We start from the raw sequence: 20,940 nt of genomic DNA on the forward strand, positions 1-20,940 counted from the left end.
TACGCAGATGGAGTCAAACAGGCTTAGATTGATCACTCAGGTTTAGTTTAGCTGCTCTCTGCGCCTCGGCCGTCTCCTTGTTGTTCTGTTTCAAATTGTCTGCATGATGTGAAATGACGTTTTTCTAATTATGGTCACTTTGATGTGGTATTTTTACAAACCAATCATTCTGTTTTTCTCCACATCCAGACCTCTGACGAACAGAAGAACTTGGTGACAACGCTCTAAAATAATTAAGATTTTCATGTCATCACTGCATTTCTCTTTCATTGTGCAGCGCAAACGTAGCAATTTTATGCATCGCCTCTTCTGTAGATTTGTGTAAAGTAATGTGGATTCAGAGCGACTTTCAGTCTCTCTACTCCTGCTTCCCAGCAGCCCGTGGTTCTGTTGACACATCAGCCAGTCTGTCTGCCTCGTTATGTAACTGGTGATACTGGAGCTGGTATCCAGGTTGGCAGAGCTCTGCATGTGTCCACGTGTCTGAATGTGTAGTAGTACTATGCTGTTATGACCCATCTTCCTCAGATGGATGATAGCAACACTTGGAAACCAGTTCCAACCTTTAAAAAACAAAATAATTCTCTAATTGTTTCTGTGAAGGTCGCGGCGACCTTGTGGTCGCGGCTCCAAGCGGAAGCTGCAGCTTTTTTTATTTATTCCAGGTGAACTCAAGAGATAAATCACTTTTTCACAATTAGTCAACAATGAAAAGGCTGTGTGCAATCGAATTATGAAATGAACAGCCACAATGAAAAACTTTAACCTCTCTGCTCCTTTTTAACAGGATTTATTCAAATGAGAAAACAACTTTCTGTCATTGTCACAGCAATAAATTATCAAATCAGCACTCTAGTTATCTTTATTGAAAAGTAAAATAAAATGTACATTTTATTCAAATTTACATTTTATTTTACTGTCAATATTTAGATTAGTCTGTAATCACGTTGCAGAATAAACTCTGTATTTCAGCTCCTCCTTTTGATTCAAATCTAGACTTTAAACAATTAGTAGAATTACAGAGAAATGTTTTAAAAAATGTTTTGACTTTGATTTTTTGTTCTAAACCCACAGGGCATGTCTGCTTTAGAAATGGAAAAGTCCTTTAAAAAAATAATTTCTTCAATTAAACTTATTTGAACAGCAACAATTTACAACAAGCCTCAAAAAGTTAAATTCAGTCTAATCTTACACATAAATTAAAATGAATCAAACAGTTCTGTTCATTGTTCAAATGAAGAAAACCAGCAGAATGATTATGTAGAGACATTGAACAAGTGAGCTGTTGATTTTACAGCAGTCCCTCTTACTGAGCATGCATGTGGCAACAGTGGAGAGGAAAACCTCCCAGTTAACAGGAAGAACCCTGCAGCAGCACCTGGCTCAGTGGACGGTCATCACTTTGTTAGTGAAAAAACATCTTTCTGTGTTTTAGAATTTATATAATATTATAATATAATTTACTGGAAACTCTGAGTTATTTTAGCTTCATGAACAAAATCCTTTCAGAACCAGATTTGATAAAGACGGAGATGGACTGAAGTGTCTGTCAAAAACACTTTAGTCCATTTGGAAACATTAATATCCAGAATCACCAGTTTTTAATGAAGGATTTTAAAAGACATTTAGTGTTGCAGCTGTTTTCCCTTTTGTCCAGGCAGCCTGCGGTCACTCACTTCCCCTCGGAGCCGTAGCTGTTCATGCTGTCCTCTATGGATTCGTGGCTGGCCTGGCGGACGGTCCGACTCGGCATCTCCACCGCCAAACCCGTCTCCGTGCTCCTCTGGATGGCTCCCTTCAACTTCCTGCCATCTGTGTCCACTGCAGGAAACCAGACAGATGATCCTGAATGAACTTCACATTTAAACTCAGAGTTTGGAGACTGTAGGAGAAAACGCTGCATTTGCTAAAAAACACAAAGTCTTTCCTGGTATTTTGGTCTATTTTCTATTTTCAGCAATATATAAGAGTTTGTTTAGAGTCACTAATTTCTCAACATAGATGGAAAAAGTACTTGTTCAGTTGGCAGATTATTTCATTTATAATGCTGGGAAAAGATCTTGTCATAAATTAAATAATCTGCTAGTGGAACTAAAACTTTCTCATCAGTATGAAGGAATTATTGACTTAAAAAAAGCTTTGGTTAGTTTTGTTTCACTTTAAGTGAACTTTGCAGTAAAAACTAGATCAAAATTACTTGCTAAGATTTTGTGTTTTTGCAGTGTTGAGGATTTATTTTCCTGCATCTGCTGTTCAGTTTCAGCTGTTTGTGTGTTTTCTCTGCTGTGACCTGATCTGTCCGCTGAAAGAAAGACGAGAAGTGACTTCAACAGGAGAAAGGACGAAGGGTTCAGTCCCTCTTTAGATCAGGAAAGTACATCTTGTTGCAAAGTAGAGCACAAAATCAATGAGCGGCTAACTTTACTGGCCATTTCTCTGACCCAAAGGATATTTGCAGATAAAAAGATCAAGAAGTTCTCAACACGATGAGCGTCTTTTTAGCAATAAAGGTGAGGGAACCCGAGGTTAGGTTGGGTTTAAAAAAATTCAAGAGACGCCAAACAAATCTCAAAGAATGATTTCAGAAGTTTGAAATGAAGTTCACTCGGTGCTTCAGCCAGAATGAAGCAGCGAGTTAGGAAGTTACTTCTGCAGTTATTAAAGCGTGACCCAGAATGGAGCTATTTCTGTCACCTTCTTGTGGGACGGCGCTTTGGTAGATTTGGGTTACTGCTTCAGCTCTGCGACTGTTTCTGTATCATCAGTGAAACTCAGAGTTGGACCAGAGACCAGAGTTAGACAAACATTACGAGGTAAAGTCAGATTCATGAGTCTCAAAGAGTAAATGCCCTTTCTATTTCTGTTAGATGACAGAAAAACACAGATTTTCATCAGAATGTCGGGATTTTCTGGGTTTTTATCTTTTCCAAATGTCATGTTCTTCCTGTTTGAATGACAGATACTGTGATTTATTAAAACCTGAACATTGCTTTTTAATATTTATGTAGCTGTTGTGGTTGAACACAAACACATTCTGTGAATACTGATGAAGAAAGTCACTGATGAAAAACTCTAATTTCAACTGAAATTTAACAGCAGATTTATTTTTACATTAACAGAAAAGGAAAATAAATCATTTCAGGAGGAATCAGTCAAGAAGCCCAGATGGTTTCTATTCACCGACGAATCAGACATTCAGGATTTAGTTTGATAGTAACTAGTTCCATTTACTCGAGTAAAAAATATACTTTTAGGAGTGTTTTCACTACGCTGTACTTTTTACTTCTACTTGAGTAATTTTATTAGAAAGCATCTCTACTCTTACTTGAGTAAGATTTCTGTATTTTCTACCCACTGAATGAAAAACAAACATGTTTTAAGATTGTTAACATGTTAAAGTTTTCTAAATTTTGCATTAAAAAAAATGATTTGGAAAAATGTTTTTTTTTTTGTTAGTTCTTGTAACTTGTATGAATTGTTGTCACTTTTGTCCTTAAAATAGCAACATTTCCATTTAACGTTATATTTTTGTCTGTCTGATGATGTAATTTTTAAATATTCATTTGATCAGTTGATCGGTACCTGAGGTGATTTTTTACCAAGTAGACTTGAATAATTTCTTGGCTACTTTTTACTGTTACTTGAAGCGTTGCTACGTTAGAGGAAATGTTTTTGGGTGCTCTGGATCCTAACCCTGAGCATTGAAACGACTTTTTAACATCGGATGGTTTAAACATTTTGCCACTTTATTCTCTCTCCACATATTTCCCTTCATTCAAAGCTAAAACCTGCTGTCTGTGCAGACCTTCACTCACTCTCCTGATAACTGCTGACTGCTCTGGGGCGGCTTGCAAAAGTATTTGTGCATATATTATTTTTATATTTTGTGACATTACAACCACACTTAATGTAATTTAATGGCATTTTTTTCTTACAAATTTGTGCAAAATTTTGAACAATACCGTCCATGTTTCTCAAAGATTCTAACACCAGGCTCACCTGGACGTCTGTTAAATTGTCTCCACCAGCTTTTCACACCTGTGACATCGATTTTTGCCAATTACTCTTTGCAAAATTGCTCAGTCGCATCCGTCACATGAATTTTATAAAGCAAAGTAGTGTGGTATAAGTCTTATTACGGGTTGATAGCAGCAGCTTTTGAGCAACTGGTTCAGGACACTGATGGGACATTAACGCTGTTCACCTTAATCCAAGTCAGCATCCGATAGCAGAATCAGAGCGAAAGGCAATCTTACCAGGCAATCAGGATACATGATTAGTGCTTAAAGGGCTGACAGGTTTCTTATTTGTAACATTTGTGGGCTGATTCTGTTTGTCTGTGACTCTAAATGGGACCAGCAAAGCTTTAACTACGCCGCTGTCCGCCTGCCAGCATTTTTATACGTTTTTGTTGCAGAGCTACAGATTGGCTTTGCTCATACAGTCACAAAACATGTTTGTTAATTCAAGAAGTCACAAACAATGAAGCTAAAACCACCATCTCTTCTCGCTTACAATAGAAACCGAGAATCAAAAACAATGAAAGGGAAGAATGTTTTATTTTCTTGTTGGACAGTGAGGAATATTTGGGGAATATTTGGAGTGGAGGGGATGGACATTAATCTTTTCTTTTCTATTTTCTCTCTCTAAACAAGAATAAAAATAACAAGCAATGAAGAAAAGATCTTTAGACATTATGTTGCTTATGCAAACAGGCTGAGGACCATTAACTTATTTAACAAACACTCACGGATCACCTCACTTGAAATTCCTCCACAATAAAACAGTATGCTAACATATACTATCTGAAATTAAAATATTAGTCTGCTGTTTTCTTTGTTTATCCATGAACACGTCTACTCGGGGCATTTTGAGTTACTTACAGATTCTGATGTCAGACACATGGAAATGAAAATATAAGTTGTTCTTTCCTACCAAGTGTTGTGTGCATTGTTGTGCTTATATTGGTCATTTAGGAGCACGATAAAAGAAAAATGGACTTGAGTTGCTTTGCCAGAAACAAAACTCATTTTCTGCACCATTGCATTTAAAAGTATCCACGAATTTCTATCAATAGTATTTATCTATTTTTATTTAATTATTTTAATATAATTTTTAATTAAATAAAAAATAACAGTAGTTATGAACAGAGCATTATAAGCAACCAAAATCATAAACAACAAAGAACAGTTCTGACCAACTGAGACTCACGATATAGAGTCGTTCCAAGGAATCGAATCGTTCCTGAACCGAAACTCTCAGCAGTGTAACTTCGTTTCCTCTGATTACATAAATATTCCTGGCCTTGTGTTCTTTCCACCGGCATCATCAGGTTTTCCAGTGAGCGACCTCATTTAAAGCCATTTATCCATCGTTATTTTTAAACGCAATCCTTTGCTAAGCTAGCTGTAGCGTCGCACTTTAAGCTAACATCACTGCAAATAAACGGTCGTTCACATGCAGTACCCCGCGGACCACAAGGGGGCGCCCGCCGACCACAGTTTGAGATAGACTGCCTTAGATGTTTATTATTTTTGCTAGAACAGCTTATCATCATTATTATCTTTTGTAAAGTGGTCCAGCTGATGTTTTCACTCATATTAAACAATTACCCTGAAACAGAAGGATTTGCAGGCTTAAGGTCGCCAGATGTTGGCCGGTCTGCATCTGCTTGGAAAGCCAATCCACAGCACTTTCTGCCAACTGTTGTGTTTTATTTGTCTCCAGATGTTCAGGGTCGTAAGTCTAGTGCAGTTTTACTACAGCGTAATGTTTTCTGTCCTGTTTGTTGCTCTGATTCCCCCAATCAGGTCAGTCCTGGGTTGTCCAAACTCCCAGAATCTAGTAAAGGTTAAAAAGCAGTTGAGTCTCTGTGTATCTTTATAAGGCTGTGATTTCATAATTCCTTGTGTAATTTCCATCTAATGTGATTTTAGATTAATTACACTTTTTAAAAAGGTGAACACAATTTTCTCTAATACCCTAAATGTCAAATATATTTACATATCAGTACGAGTCTGATCCTCTGTGTGGCTGTAATAAAGGAAAGAAACTGAAACCCACTCCAATCTAAAATAGCCTCCTGCGTGAATGTAGCTCACAGCGCGCAATGTGGAGCGCCCGCTGTGATGTAGCACAAAAAATGTCTGAAGGTGACGCACAAACGTTGTGATGAAGAAGCACAGAGCTAGGACTCATTAGTTTGTCTCCCAGCAGAGAGACATTAATGAAAGCAGAACGGATACCGAAATAGCCGCTCTCCATTCATTCCACTTATCTGGCCAACTTCACTGACTGACAGGAAGACTGTGAGACAAGGTGTGACCTACCTCGTCTCGCAAGGTAGGTCACACATCGTGGCCTAAATTGCTCGCAGACAGACGCTTCTGCAGAGATAATTTTAGCGGTATGGATATTTAAAATGAATCAACGAGGCCGTTTGGAAATTTAAAAATGAACTGCAATAATTAGCCTGTGAAAGAAAAGAAAAGAAAAAACACATTTTCACTATGTTAGTCATTGATTTATAGTTAAAACTAAATATTTAGTTAAAAGGCAAAAATTTTAGCTCCAAATTAAATAACTAGCAAGCTAAATAATTAGCCTCAACCTGAATATTTAGCTAAACATTCAGCTAATATGCAGATAACCAGAAGAGGACAAATGAAAGCAGCCAACAATAACAGCGTCTCCTCACCAGCCAGAGATTATTTATTAGCATCATTGTTTGTCTGATGCATTTTATTTTGATAGTCCATCTCCAGTTATTAGCAAGTTAATCTGCATATTAGCTAAAAAAAAAAAAAAGTAGCTTCAAATTAAATATTTGTCTTGAAAATTAAATATTTTGCATGTTAATATTTTTTGATGTATTATACTTGTTGACAGATAATATCAACAAGTCAATTTGCATATTAGCCAAGGCTTTAGCTTCAACTTAAATATTTATCTTGCAAATTAAATATTTAGTTTAATAACTAAATATTTTGTTCAAAGCCAGTTTGCTAACTACTTAGCTTGAAGCTAACTAGATTTAATATTATTATAAAATGTTCTATATTATTACAATGTATTCTTTTTTTAGTTTTGAACAATATTCTACTTTTACTTTCATTACACATAACAAATTAATCAGGCAGGAAATTAAAAAGTCTTTATCAATTATTTTCATTAGAGATATGAAGCTGCCACTTTTTCTGAGGAACGCACCAGGAGCAGAACTCCCCACTCCGATTGTGTTCAATTGACCCTCAGAAGCCATGTCTAAGTGTGTGTGTGTGTGTGTGTGTGTGTGTGGGTGTGTGTGTGTGTGTGTGTGTGTGTGTGTGTGTGTGTGTGTGTGTGTGTGTGTGTGTGTGCGTGTGTGCGTGTGTGTGTGTGTGTGTGTGTGTGTGTGTGTGTGTGTGTGTGTGTGTGTGTGTGTGTGTGTGTGTGTGTGTGTGTGTGTGTGTGTGTGTGAGACTCCTCTCAGTAACTGACCTGCAGTATCCAGCTGTGTCACACTGACTCTGAGTTCAGCCTCTTAGAGCAGAACCCAGATGGGATTCCCACCTAAAACCACTAAATATCAGAATCTCTCCCTGAAAATTACAAATCTTCTCTTTAATTATTATTTTTAGTAAAAATGTTCTTTCTTTTCTCCAAACTAAACTTATTGACCCCCTCTCTAAGGCTCATCTAATTTTTTATTGCTGGAGAATCGATGTTTTTCTAGAAAACAATCACATTTTTCCTAACTCTAATTTCTAATTTCTAATTTCTCTAACTTTAATTTATTTGTTCACTTTGTCTTTTCTCCCGAGTTCTAACATTTCAACATCGACCGTTTCTTTGTCCAGCCTGAAGTAAAAGTTTAAGACTTCAAAACAACTTCATCAGAGATTTTCTTTCCATAGAAATCATCACTTTAAATACCCAAATATTGGACAGTCTAGATGTTTGTATTTGAACAGAATGACTTTAGCAAACCTTCTGCAATAGATTCAGCAAAAGAATCTTTTTGCTTGGATAAATTTTCTAAAGCTGCACTGTTGGTCACAACGTGAGCAGATGAGTTTCTGTTGGTTCAGATTTGAATCTCTGCTGTTTGGAACTGAAAACCAACATCCATGTCTGCTGATTTGTCGTCATTCAAACCCTTTTTTATTTCACTGCTTTTTGCCACAAGTCAAGTTTTGGGCTTCAGAGAAGATTGTAGTTCAATAAGACAGAAAGAAGCCTTTTATTTGACTGATCTGCGTTTTGTGGTGTCTAGACGTCTTTGATAAGATGTCTTCAATCAATTCATGACTCACATCTTAGTCATATGAAACTGTATCACCTCCATCTAGGACAGAAAAAAATGGATTTAAGCATGGATGTTCTGTTCTTGTTTGATTTTTGCATTTTTTTTGTTGCTGTCATGCAGACATGTTGAGCCATTTTTTAAAACGGTCTGCTCCACACCAGAGGCGGTGTTCACCTCCATGTGGTAGAAAGGGTTAAAAACTCTCCTCCTTTGGGCCACATTGAGGGAAAAAAAGCAGCAGAAATATTTTAGCTTGGCCTAATTTATCACCCTGAGCTCAGGAAGAAGACACAGACATCTAAAGCTGCCTGAGGGAAGATTTGTTTGAGCTAAATTTAACTGCCCCAATCTGTTAGTTCACATTATGACAAAGAAATCCAGACGTTCTTTGGTCTAGTTTATGTTTTTGCAGCAAGAAGACAGGAAGTGTTTTAACAGTGGTCGTATCGTGTAGATTTGCTCTTCCACCGTCGGCTTATTCATTACAGAAAGAGAAAATCTGGCAGAAGTTGCTTGTCTGAGGGAGAGGATCCTGTGAAGCACTAAAAACAGAAATGACTTTCCTGGTTGAAGCGCTACAGATGATGACTGGTGATGACTAAGGCCGGAGATGAATAGGAGGCAGCCTGTTAAAACCTCTTGGCAGCAGAAAAGGCGGACAGAGCAGAACGTTTCAGACGTAGAGCTAATTGCCTCATGGGTAGGTAAGCATTTTTCAGATCATTTTAATAAATAACAGCAGTGCTGAGTGCTCTGCAAAAAATGTGTTCTCACAAAGCAAAGAACTTCCTGGACTGCAATAAGTATTAACTGGTGACGTGCCAGGCTTTCTGGCTCCTTCATGTATTTAACCAACACTGTGGCTCCATGCAGCTTTAAAAGTCACTCTGACGTTGGAGCAGCCGAGCAGATCTGCCTCTTTCTGAATTAAAACCTGCAGAAACTTCTCATTATTTAGTTTGTTTTGTTGTTTCTCTGAGTCGAATTGCTGAAGCAGCAACAGCTGCACCGTAACGAGACTGAGAAGAACAAAATAAAAGTTTAGATCATCAGCAAGAGAAATATCACTGCAACTGATGACTGGAACACGCCTTCAAATAAGAGCTTATTGAGAGAGTGGATATTAAATTTATTTTGAAAAACCACTCAGTTAATTAATTTATTCCACCTTTGTCTTTATTCATATTTTAGAAGCTTTTCTTCTAACTGTATCGAGTTTTGATCCAGGATGGGAAAGTGTTTTCATCTCCACTTTGGTGCATTAAATATTTTAAGCCAAAAATAAAATCTTTAATAAACACACAGATAGAAACCCAGCTGCTGATTCTCAGATCCCAAACTGTTTAAATGTGTTTAAATATTCATTTTAAGTGTAAAATCTCAAATCTCCAATTAAAATGTTTCATATTTCCTTTTCTAAATCACTGCCTCAGTTTTGTTTTTATTGTACATTAAAAAATAAATTTAAAAAATGTAAAAGTATTTCTGCTTCACTCATATTTGGAATAATGTCACAACATCTCCATCACATTAAACAATATTTAAAACAGAATCCTCTAACTGCTTGGATTTAAACTTAAACATATGAAATATGAACTTAGATACCGTCGCTGGTTATATGTTGACAGAAAGAAGCAGAGAAAGGCAAACAGGAAGAGGAGGAGGGACCCAAAGGGAAAAAATCTGTCAAGATGGCAAAACACAAAAGAGATGGAGCCCAAATTAATAAGTAGAAGGATGAATGTGAGTGACAGCAGAGAGAGGAAGACAGAGAGAGATCGACCAGAGGGATGACAGCATCCATAAGCACAATAATAAGAGAACGATGACACATTTCTGCTCTTCTGAACATTAAGTGCTCTGTCACTGGGGCAATTTAACAAACTGATTAACTGATCTTTATATTCCATCTGAGCCAAAATTCATTTTCCCTGAGAGAACCAACCTTTGCTGCAGCCGGCCTTGGCTGGTTTTTACTTTTTACTCTTCTTACGTTGGTGGCTTTAAACAACGTAATGAAGCAGGAAAATTAATTCACATGTGTCTTTTGAGATGAATATCCTTCTATTCTATCAGAATACCAAACTAATTCAGCACTGCATGTTTTCCTCAGGAAGGTTCCTTCATTTTCCTGAAGCAAATGAGGTGAAATGGAGGACAGGATGTGAAAGATTCACGATGAAATAACATCAAATTTAAGCTCATGTTCTCCTGCTATACAACATGAAAACCTGATATCATGTTAACTGAACCTGACCAGAGAAAACAAAACTTTCATAAATCAACATGCTGCAGTGTTTTATTAAACTGGTAGCAAACATTTTACTGATTGAAACACTTTAACAGGAGAAATAAACTGAACATTTTAGGAAAGATGTACACACACCTGATTGCACAACAATATGCAGTCAGAACATTTTCACAGATTTTAAAATCCACCAAATGACATCAACTCCACAGTCCCTGACATTCTCCAGGATAAAATATGATGTGTCCAGAAATAATGGATGTTTTCAGGTGGAAAATCGGAAAATATTCACATTTCCTTCCAGTGACTGAACTGATTCGCAAAAATTCCGAAAAAAACCCAAACAAATATCAATTTATTATAACGGTATTTAATGGTAGGAAGCTTTGCCTGGAAATTTGTCAGGTTTTATTCTAACTCGGCCATGAACATGTTCATCTAACTGAGTGTTTCTCAGTTCCAGTCCTCAGGCCCCCCTACCCGGCATGTTTTAGTGTCTCCCTGCTGCTGCACACCTGGATTGAATCTATGAGTGATTAACAGGCTTCTGCAGCACTTGATGCCTGCAGAACAGGTCATGCAATCATTTGGATCAGCTGCTCTGAAATAGGGGCACATCTAAAACATGCAGAGCAAACCTGCATGAACTAAAGATGCTGTTTCAGCAACTTCTCCTGATTGATCTTCTGTTCATCCTCCATCATAGAAAACCTGTTGAACTTTTCTTTATTTAAACCCATAATGAGGCAATCTGCTGATAAAAATCATCTTCTAATAGCTTCTTTAAAACAAGACGTACAGGATGCTTTGTGAGCCATAAGAGAAAAACAGTAAGTGACCTTATAGTGAGGAGCCAAAGGAAAAAGTAAAACTCTGGAGCCTTTAGATCAGGGTGTTAAACTCCAGTCCTGGAGCCGCTGCCCTGCAACCTTCAGATGTTTCTCTGCTGCAGCTGAACACAATAATCAGGTCATTAAGGTCTGAGAAGTGATCTACACAAGCAGGAGGTCAGGAGGTCATTTTGTACCTGTGGCTCATCCAAACACTGCAGGACAGCGTAACCCTAACCCTGGAGGACTGGACTTTAACAGAGTCTGTGCTTTAGAGCATTTGGTTGTTGAATTGGACTCTCAGATGTTTCAAGGTTTCATTGTTTCTTTGTTCAAATAGAATATCATTTCCACCCAGTTGTTATTCTCCCATGAGGTGGAAAGAAAAAGCCACATGATATACACAAAACATTGGATTTTCTCCAACTACAAGTTTTCCAAAGAGGATAAATTAACACAGACACTGAAACACAAGATATGTGAAGGAAGTTGAATTGGTTTTGCTGTTGTTCAGTCAAAGACAAAGTCGCATTAAACTGTGAAGAGTTTTAAACGACCAGATGTGCAGAAAATGGAGGAATCCTTCAAGAGCAATATCAGATTTAGTGTTTGTATCTTTAAGCTTCATAATGACAGCAAATTTTATGCTTTGATTCTTTCCAAACGCTCATAAGCTGTGAGGAACAGACAACACGCTGCTGAAAAACCCCAGGCTCCATTTAGCCGTAAAATACAGCTGGAGGAGGAAAGTGTTTCTTTTACAGCTTCATGCCTCAGTACTTCAGAGGAACGCTCACATCACGGCCCAGTCAGTTGGAAGGAGCTGCTCCACAACGGCTAATGCACTTTGTTCTGTCTGTAAATAAGGTGTTTAACAGAAAAGGCCATTAGTCTCATCCTGGATGTCTCGGTGACGGAGGGTTCTGGTGAAACTGAAATGTTCTGATGTCTGAACACACGGGAGGCGAAGTCAGCAAATTACAGCAACATCAGATTCAATTAGCTTCGTTAATAAGGCTTGATAACAACCACAGATAATTTACTTCCAGACAGAGAATCTAATGAAGAGCGTCTGAAAACTGTTCTGTTGGGTTCTGTTGGGTTTTTATGACAACTTTCAGTACAAAATCTTCTGTCTGTGTTTATAACATCTAAGCCTCATGAAGCCTGGATCTTTTCACAGCAAACAGCATTTTTATGCTACAGCGATGAGTTCAGTTCAGATGGGAACCAACAGAACCTGAAATGTTCTGGGTTACAGGGCAGCCGGTCCGTTCCATCTCCAGGGATTGAACTCGTCTGTGTTTGTTGTCCAGGTTGGATTCACTGATAGCAATCCAGCCTGAAAGATTTTGTTTTCTTCCAAAAGAGGCGTTACGTCAGGGGTGTCCAAACCACGGCCCGGGGGCCGTTTGTGGTCCGTGGACTGAGTTTGTGCGGCCCCCAACAGCAGGTTGAGAATGACACACTGAGATTTTATTTTTCTATCAGGGTGAAATTATTACCAACATCATAATGCAGAAAAAATGTGTGTTTCTGTCACAAAACTTTTATAATAATAATAACAGAACCATGTTTTTTAGAGCTTTTTACTGACGGAGGTTTCTGCAAAAACTCTGACTATTTTATTTGCTGAATTTCAGTTTTCTTTTATTTATTTTTCAGCTGCCAGTTCTTCTGGATGGACGATTCTGTCCCAGGTTTGGACGCCCCTGTGTTACTTGATAAATTTGTGATAAATTACAGTAAACTGAGTGAGGAAACTTAAAAAATAATGTTAGTTTTCAAGGAATCTTCAGTTCAGATGAGCTTAAAAGTGCACAAAAAAAATACAAACTCTCTCCAAATGCTCCGCTTTAAGTTGTTTCTCTAAAGTAACAGAGTGAATATAAATTTCATAAAAGACTAAATTGAAAAACTTCCACATGGTGCATTGAATATTTATACATTCTCACCTTAATTTCCGGCCCATTTCCATCTGCTTTAAATAAATGCATTTAATACCAAAAGCCAACTGTCAGGATATATGAGAGAAAAACCTTTCAGAAAAATTTACTTCCTTCTGTTTTCCGATGTTTTTGGACGGCCATCCGGCCCGTAAAGCAGCCAGAACTGTTTGTATTTATTTATTCCTGCTGAAACATGGAAGAGCTGCTGCACATGCAAACACAGAAAAATACAAACTTCTGCTGTTTTACAGGCCAGACATGTGATTGTTGTAGATATTATTTATTTACTTGGTAAACTTCCAGATAGTTTGGGTCCTTATTCAATAAGGTAAGTATTAAGCGTTCATTATTAGTAAACTAAACTCACACAATATGAAGGTTTATTTGAATAAACTCTGAAATCTTTCTTTGTGTCATTTCTATCAATGTTTTAGTTGATGATATTTTTAATCTAAATTTGTTGAGGTGAATAGTTTCAGGTTAAACTGCATTCAGGCTCCTCCAACTAAAGGAAGTGAAAACAAGTTTAAATCTATTAACGCTACGTTTTTCTGTTGTTTTTTTTTTTACTACATGTTTATTGATTATGTTTCAATTAAACAATGACACACAGAGGACAGAGCAGAAAAACTGTCAACAAGAAGATTTACTGACATTCTGACAAAGATACAGGATGAAAAATAAATTTACATCCCAGTCTTTGGATTTTTGAGCAGCATTTAAAGTGACAGTACAAGAGACCTGATCCAGTTATTGTTTTCTACAAATCTAGTCCACTTGCTCCGTCTGTTTTTGTAAAGGTCCGCTTGCAGTCTCAGCATGAACCTTAATTTTTCCATTTTGAGGGTTTGGTCCACCAGTTCAAGCCAGTTCTTTACAGCTGCTGGGTCGGGTTGAAGCCATTTCCCAGTGATCAGTTTTTTGACTGTAGCACTGAAGATTTTTAATAATTTGTCACACATGTTCCAACTCTCAGGAACGGCACCGAGCAGCAACAACATGGCGGGTTGTTGAAGTTTAAGATCCAAAATTGTTTCAATCTTCTCCAAAACGTCTCTCCAATAAAACTTGATCTTTCTGCAGGACCAGGAATGGGAGAGGTTTGTCTCTGTGTTCCTGCATCCTTAAAGCTGCTGCTTTGGTTTTCTAAAAAATCAGAACACGTTTTTCCAACTGAATGTTTTTCTGTTTTTTATTTGAGATTATGTTCCATTTCTGCACATTTCAAATATTTGCATGAACTTCCAGTGATCCCAGAGTTTTAACGAGACAAAGTGTGAAAAAGTTAAATTTCTTTGTAATCCCTGTAAAGGTCTTGGACATAAATCTGGACATTCAGTTTAAACCCACATCAGAGGATTTACTGTTCATGTATTTTATGATCAACATTTGTTACATTTTATTTTTGAATTAAAAGAAAATGAACACAAATGAAAAGTAGCTAAAAAGAGTAAGGCGATGGTTTGTGGAACAAAAAGTTAACCTGAAGTAGGATTCATGAAGAATGTAATTATTTTGAATTGTTTTTTGCGTATCAATTAAATAATCTAATTAAATAATCTAATGTCACTGACTGATGAATTCAGCAGGTCAAACCCTGAAGTCTGCTGCTGAAAATCATAACAGAGTCTGCAGATAAAAGAGCAAAGATCCTCAGCAGTCAGATCAGAAAACGGAGACGATGTTTATCAGTGAGTTTACAGAAGAAAGGAGGGAGAGAAGATACCGGATGAGAAGAAAAAATAGTTCCAATAATCTAGTTTTACTCTTGACTAATATTTATACTTCACCATCAGAAGACAGACCAGAGGAATGTTGTGTGTGCTGAAGCAGGAGAGGATTTCAGCCGTCGTCAGAGACAGGTTGTGATGTGGAAGCTTGTTGGATCAACATGTTCACGTTTTCTTCCTGTCACCGCCACACAAAGCCCGGCTCTCCACCAGCTGGGCCACTAAGTGAATCATTTTCTGATTGCACTTTTAAATCTCACGGATCCTTTTGTTTGGTTTTGTCTCCTGTTAAAGCTTGTGTCAGTTTCTGCTGCTTCCTGCTCTGCAGGATTATTCACTCTGTGATCAGAAAACATCCACCATCAGGATGCAAACAGCTCAACAATCCCTTTGGACAATTCTGGTTTTTGGTTCTGGTGCGTGTCCAGTTGGACGTTTGTCAAAGTGTTTGGCATCATATTAAAGGGAACACTCCTGATTTTTATTTAAACCAGATTTTGAGTCTCTCTGGCCAACAGAGATGAAACTGGAGCTTGTTAAATCAAAAATAACACACATTTCTCCATACCTTTGACTAAACTAGGTTAACAGTTAATATCATTGTTAACAGAGCAGCCATGTTGGGAAGACTTCCTGAAGGCGGAGATTCAGAGAGAACAGGAGCTTCTTAAAGAGACAGAGGCCCGATTTTAAGGCGTTACATCAGCAAACTTATTTTGAGTCATATCTAAAATATATCACATTTTTATAACAACTGAAGATAACATGGCTACTTAATTATTTAAGTAAAAATTTACACAGTGTGTCTGCAAAACATATAATACTTCCTCTTTAAATAAATTTCAGGAAGGTTTAGCACATAATGTTTAATGTTTTATGATCAGCCATGAAGAACATTCTAAGAACTAAATATTTCATTTGAAATAACCCATGTCTCATGTTTCTGTAGCTGTAGCTGTAAGCCCCGCCCCCCCAGCTCTCTTTGGTGTATATTTTAACGTCTCAGTGGAAAGTGGAGCCGCTGATGTGCACTGCTGCGTTTTGCAGCTTTGGAGTTCATGGTGGGAAACAAGCACAGCTGCTGTTCCTGGATTAAACTACAACACAGTGAAAAATGCCCTCCTGACTGCCACACAGTGTAACAAATGAACACCTGCAGTTCCCCTTTACCCCATTTCCCTCCTCCTGCTCTTCCTCCTCTTCCTCCTCTTCCTCCTCTTCCTCCTCTTCCTCCTCTTCCTCCTCTTCCTCCTCCCTACAGAATAGACCTCCTTTCCAAGCGGTCCATTTTTTAATCCTGACTTTTCTGGGTCGTCTCTTCGGCTCAGAAGAACTCAAGAGATTTCTCTGTTTTCTCTCCGTCTGACATCTTTTTCCTCACTACGCTGCAACTCTTTGACTTCAGCTTCGTATGAATTTCTGTCTCATTATCGGCTCCTATATTAACAACATTCAGCAGCCCAGTAAGGGAGGAGCCTTCCAGCTCTCCTTTATTTTTATCTTTATGCTTCCATCACTGCATGGTTTAAGTTTAGAAAATAAAGTTAAGACATAAATAAAATATGAATTAATCAAAGTTTTCAATTCACAGAAAGTGACAGAAGAGAGAATCCACTTACAGAAAATAAAGTAAATCAGCTGCAACTCTTTGAGTCATATTACATTAAAGGAGTATAACTAAAAAAAGAGATGAAGAATAACTCTCCATGGAGAATATTTTTCTTTCAGATATTTACATTTTCATCAGAATAAATAGTTTCTGTTTTGCAGCAGACTCACATTAAACCATAAACTCAGCTTAATGACACTGAAAGTTTCAGAAACTCTTTTTACTTCAATAATTATTGTTGAAATTCTTCCTGCGAATTTCTGAAAGTAAGAAATTAGTTTTTCTAACTGTTTGATAAATATTTAGATGACATTTTGTCCAAAAACCTGCCAGAAATTATCTCTCAATAAATATCACTCAGAAAACAAGATTTTATCCAGATTTAATTCCTTTAAAATGTTTCAAGCATAGTTTGAATATATATTTGATAAAACCGCCTGGAAGTGTGTCTGAATTTCAACGGGTCCAAAAAGATTCACTCATGGAAAACTGTTTAGTCAGTTTATCATGCATTAGAGGGTTAAAGCTAAAATTTGCAGAACTTGAACAAACAGCTAAATTTTTCCAGAAATAATTCAATTAATATTTTATATCTGCAGCATAAATTTATGGTTCCACATCTGAACTGTTTGGTTTGGATTCATTTCATTTGAAATTTGAATTTCAGAAATTCTCGCTGAATTATTTCTGCTTAACGCTGATATTTTTATCACATTCTCACCCCAAACGCCTGTTTTTCTGTGTCTATTCAGCCAAAATGACAGATAACAGGATAAAATCAAAGCCTGCGATTCTGCTTTATCTTTATCTTTGAACATTGAAGTTCAGTGTTTAGAATTATTTATTTTTATTTTACCTAAAGCAATCAGAAATCCTATAAAGGATGAAGGTCTAGTTTAGCTACATTCACTTCCTAACCGTCCTACAAAGTGAATAATGTTTCCCAGAATGGTGAAATAAAACCAGTTTGATTTGCTGCCTCAGGTCATAATTCAGCAGCCAAACAGGAATAAACCCATCAGGAAAGCAGAACTTGGCTTTTTAAAGCTTCACGGCGCTAAACTCAAACACTTCTCTCTCCTTTCTCGCTCCGTTTTCATGCACAGGAACACAGCTGACTGCAACAAGTGTACATTCAACAAAAAAGTGTGAAAACTGACAATGAGAAGTAAAACATGAGAAAGAGACCAAATATAGCTCTGATTTTTAGAAACGAATTAGATTCCTGGGAATCTTTCCACGTTTGTCCCTGAGGTGCTGAATGCTGATCAGGGCGATGAAACGGCGGATCGATGGCTGCCTGAGTGAACATTCAATTTGTCATGTCTTACGTTTACGACTCAAGGCAGGTGATTCATCTCCACAGTCAGTCTGTCACGTAGAAATCAAACACCTGAGGTGCTGGATGCCACATACAGCAGGCAGCGTGAGAGGAGCCATCATCAGAGATTAGAGACATGAGCACTAATACGTTTATTCTCATTTATTCTTTTATCACGACTTGAAGTCATTTAAGAAGTTATTTTGGATCAATAAGGGAAAGTTCACCTAAAAATAGTTGCCTGCATAGTGCTGTGATTTCTGTACCTTTTAACTTTTTAAGAGCCGACTCTAATTTATTATCGTCTGCAGCCTCATATTTTAGTTTAAATATGAAGTCCAGTGATTTATAAAATGCCTTATGCTCCACTTTTATTCTCACTTTGTGTAGTATTTTATTTAAGTCTTTATTCCTATTGAACACTACAAACATCCAGTGATCTCAATGTGCTGCTGAGCTTAAAGAGGCACTATTATGTGTTTTCCAGGCTATTTTATAGCACAATTAAATAACTATGTTCATTTTATTTGTTGTTTATTCATTGTGGACGTTTAAAATGTCTTCCAGTTGCAGTGTTAGACGTTTATTGATCTTTGAGACTGAGTTCTTGCATTATTACCTTTACATTACTCAGAAATGGTCTCAAAAACAACAATATTATCAGTTATTGCAATAACTTCTGGGGCAATTTATGGTTTATCAAAGTTTGTTATTGTGACAGACCCAAGTTAAACTAGAAACGCTACATAAGTTAAATTAATCTAACACAGTGGATGGTTTAGAAATCTCACAGTCACGTTGCCAGTATGAATAAATGTGGGTTTCAGAGTAGCAGTGCACAAACCAGCAGTTGATCATTTATTTATAGTCAAAGTTTCGTTCTTGTACATTTTGCTAAGAAGTGGCCACAGCCTGGCCGCGTTTCCCTCAGAGGTGCTTGATCTCATTTCATGTCTGAGGCATTAAAACCAAATCTCAACTTTATGAGTTCTGCCGCAGACGGATTCAAACGCAGGCATGAACGGGACCAGGGAGAGCAACGGGACTGGAGAGAAAACAAGAGGTAAAGCAATTAAAAGGCAATTTGTGAAGGAAGGACAGAATTAACCTGCAAACCGGGTTTTCAAATCATGGAGGGCAAATGACTCGGAGAGAATGAAAGTCTGGCAGAGAGACGCTGAGACAGAGAGGCGGAGAGCGAGAATTAACCTGCAATCAGGCCTCTATTTAGCTGCAGTCAGCCACAATCAGCAGCCATATTAGCATTTAATTAGTCTGAGAGCCACAAACCACGGCCTGCCGCTTCGCTCTGATTACCTCATTCACTTCTGTCAAATCTGTGTGTAGCTGCTGAGCATCATCTGTGTATCTGAGCACATCAAGCCTGTTTTCACAATCTGTGTCCGGACAGCATCATAAAACCTGCAAGGAGCAAAACTCCACAAACAAAACGCTCAGCATTGTTTTTATCTTAATCAATGAAAATAAACCTCTTTTGCTAATGACCTGATCTTTTTTTCTTTCTTACACCATCTGTGTGTCTCTGTTTGTTAGTTTAAAAATACTTTGGTAAACATTTCCTGGGCTTCAGTACGTTACCGGGATCAAGGTGTAAAACTTTTTAAAGGCTGTAAAAAGTTGCTATGAATTTTATTTATTTCATGAACTGGGCAGTGTAAATTAATAAATTATTAATAAACACGTAAATATGCCAGATTTACCCAAAGAGGCAAATTTTCATCTGATGGAAGGATTTTAAAAAATCAACATCTAAAAGTAATGTCATTTATAGTAAATAATTATATTAAAAATTAAAACGAGACATATCTGTAAGAAGAAAAAACATGTAAAAACATTAATTCAGTTCAGAAAATGGCTTCAAAGAAATTAAATGATCTTTTATAGATTTAGTTTTCATACAGACAAATAAATCTGAATTGATCTTCATATTTTATTTGTTACAAGTTATTTCCAGTCACCTCTTTGGTGTTCAGAATCTTTTTATAAGCCCATTTCTGTCAAACAAAGCGGGATGAGGGATGATTTCCTCTCTGGCTGCATGGACACCTGCACTGAAGTTCTGCAGAACTGGCACCAGAAGATGACCCGTCTTCCAAAGGACTGAGAGGATCACTGAGTTTATCAACTGCACTGATTTCACCAACGTTGCCAGGTAATATCTGCAGTTTAAATGTGATCAATATTAATCCAGTTTGACCATTTCTACCTGCTTATTATCTGTGGTTGCAAAGATCTGACGTATCAAACTAAGAACCAGCAGGAACAGAGAGAATGAAAGTCAATGAAAATGAGAACAGAATCATTGAGTGGAAGAATGAAAGAAAAGGTTTACATGACAGTAATGAGATTTACCATAATCTGGTTTGGAGGCAGAAAATAAGATGTTCTGATTTTGGGAGTGACCACAATGGACACGACTGGAAACAACTGAATCCAAGAATCTAATGGAGCTTTTTACAGACAACTGGTCTCAGCGTAGATGTGTGAAGGAGAGGCGTGTTAGAAACGTGATGGTGGATGCATGGCTGCCAAGGAGGAGCGAAAGAGACCAGGGAGGTTTGTGGATGTGGTGAAGTTCGACAAGCAGAGGGTTGGTGGAGCAGCGTGTCTGGGATGGTTGGTCTGCTGGTGACCTGATAAAAACCTGATAAAAACAACGACTAAGATGTTAACGAGAAAATGTTCTGAATGTGTGTTTGTGCTGAAAGCCACTTTAAAGTAGGAACCACCCAGAAACATTAGACTGGGAGAGAGATTAACATGGCAGCCATAATAAATATCGAGACATTCTGCACACGCAGCGCATCAGCTGCTGGGCTGCAGCGCTCGGCGCCAGATCGAGAAACGCTGCTGAAGCAAAAAGCAGCGCTTACACAGGCATGAGAGACGCTGCAGGGTAAGGTTAGAATATTTATACCTTTAATCCTCAACATTTCCAGAACATC

General features: G+C 37.6%; 1 protein-coding gene across 1 annotated transcript in view; it reads right to left on the reverse strand.

Moving 5' to 3' along the window:
- Positions 1 to 20,940, reverse strand: part of rims4 (regulating synaptic membrane exocytosis 4) — a 39,765-nt gene that overhangs the window by 16,258 nt on the left and 2,567 nt on the right. The window contains exon 2 of the mRNA XM_044122097.1: positions 1,677 to 1,821. Coding sequence (XP_043978032.1) covers positions 1,677 to 1,821 — 145 coding nt within the window. The remainder of the gene's footprint in view (positions 1 to 1,676; positions 1,822 to 20,940) is intronic.

This window comes from Gambusia affinis, linkage group LG07 (genome assembly GCF_019740435.1).
Source record: "Gambusia affinis linkage group LG07, SWU_Gaff_1.0, whole genome shotgun sequence".
NCBI classification, from domain to species: Eukaryota; Metazoa; Chordata; class Actinopteri; order Cyprinodontiformes; family Poeciliidae; genus Gambusia; species Gambusia affinis.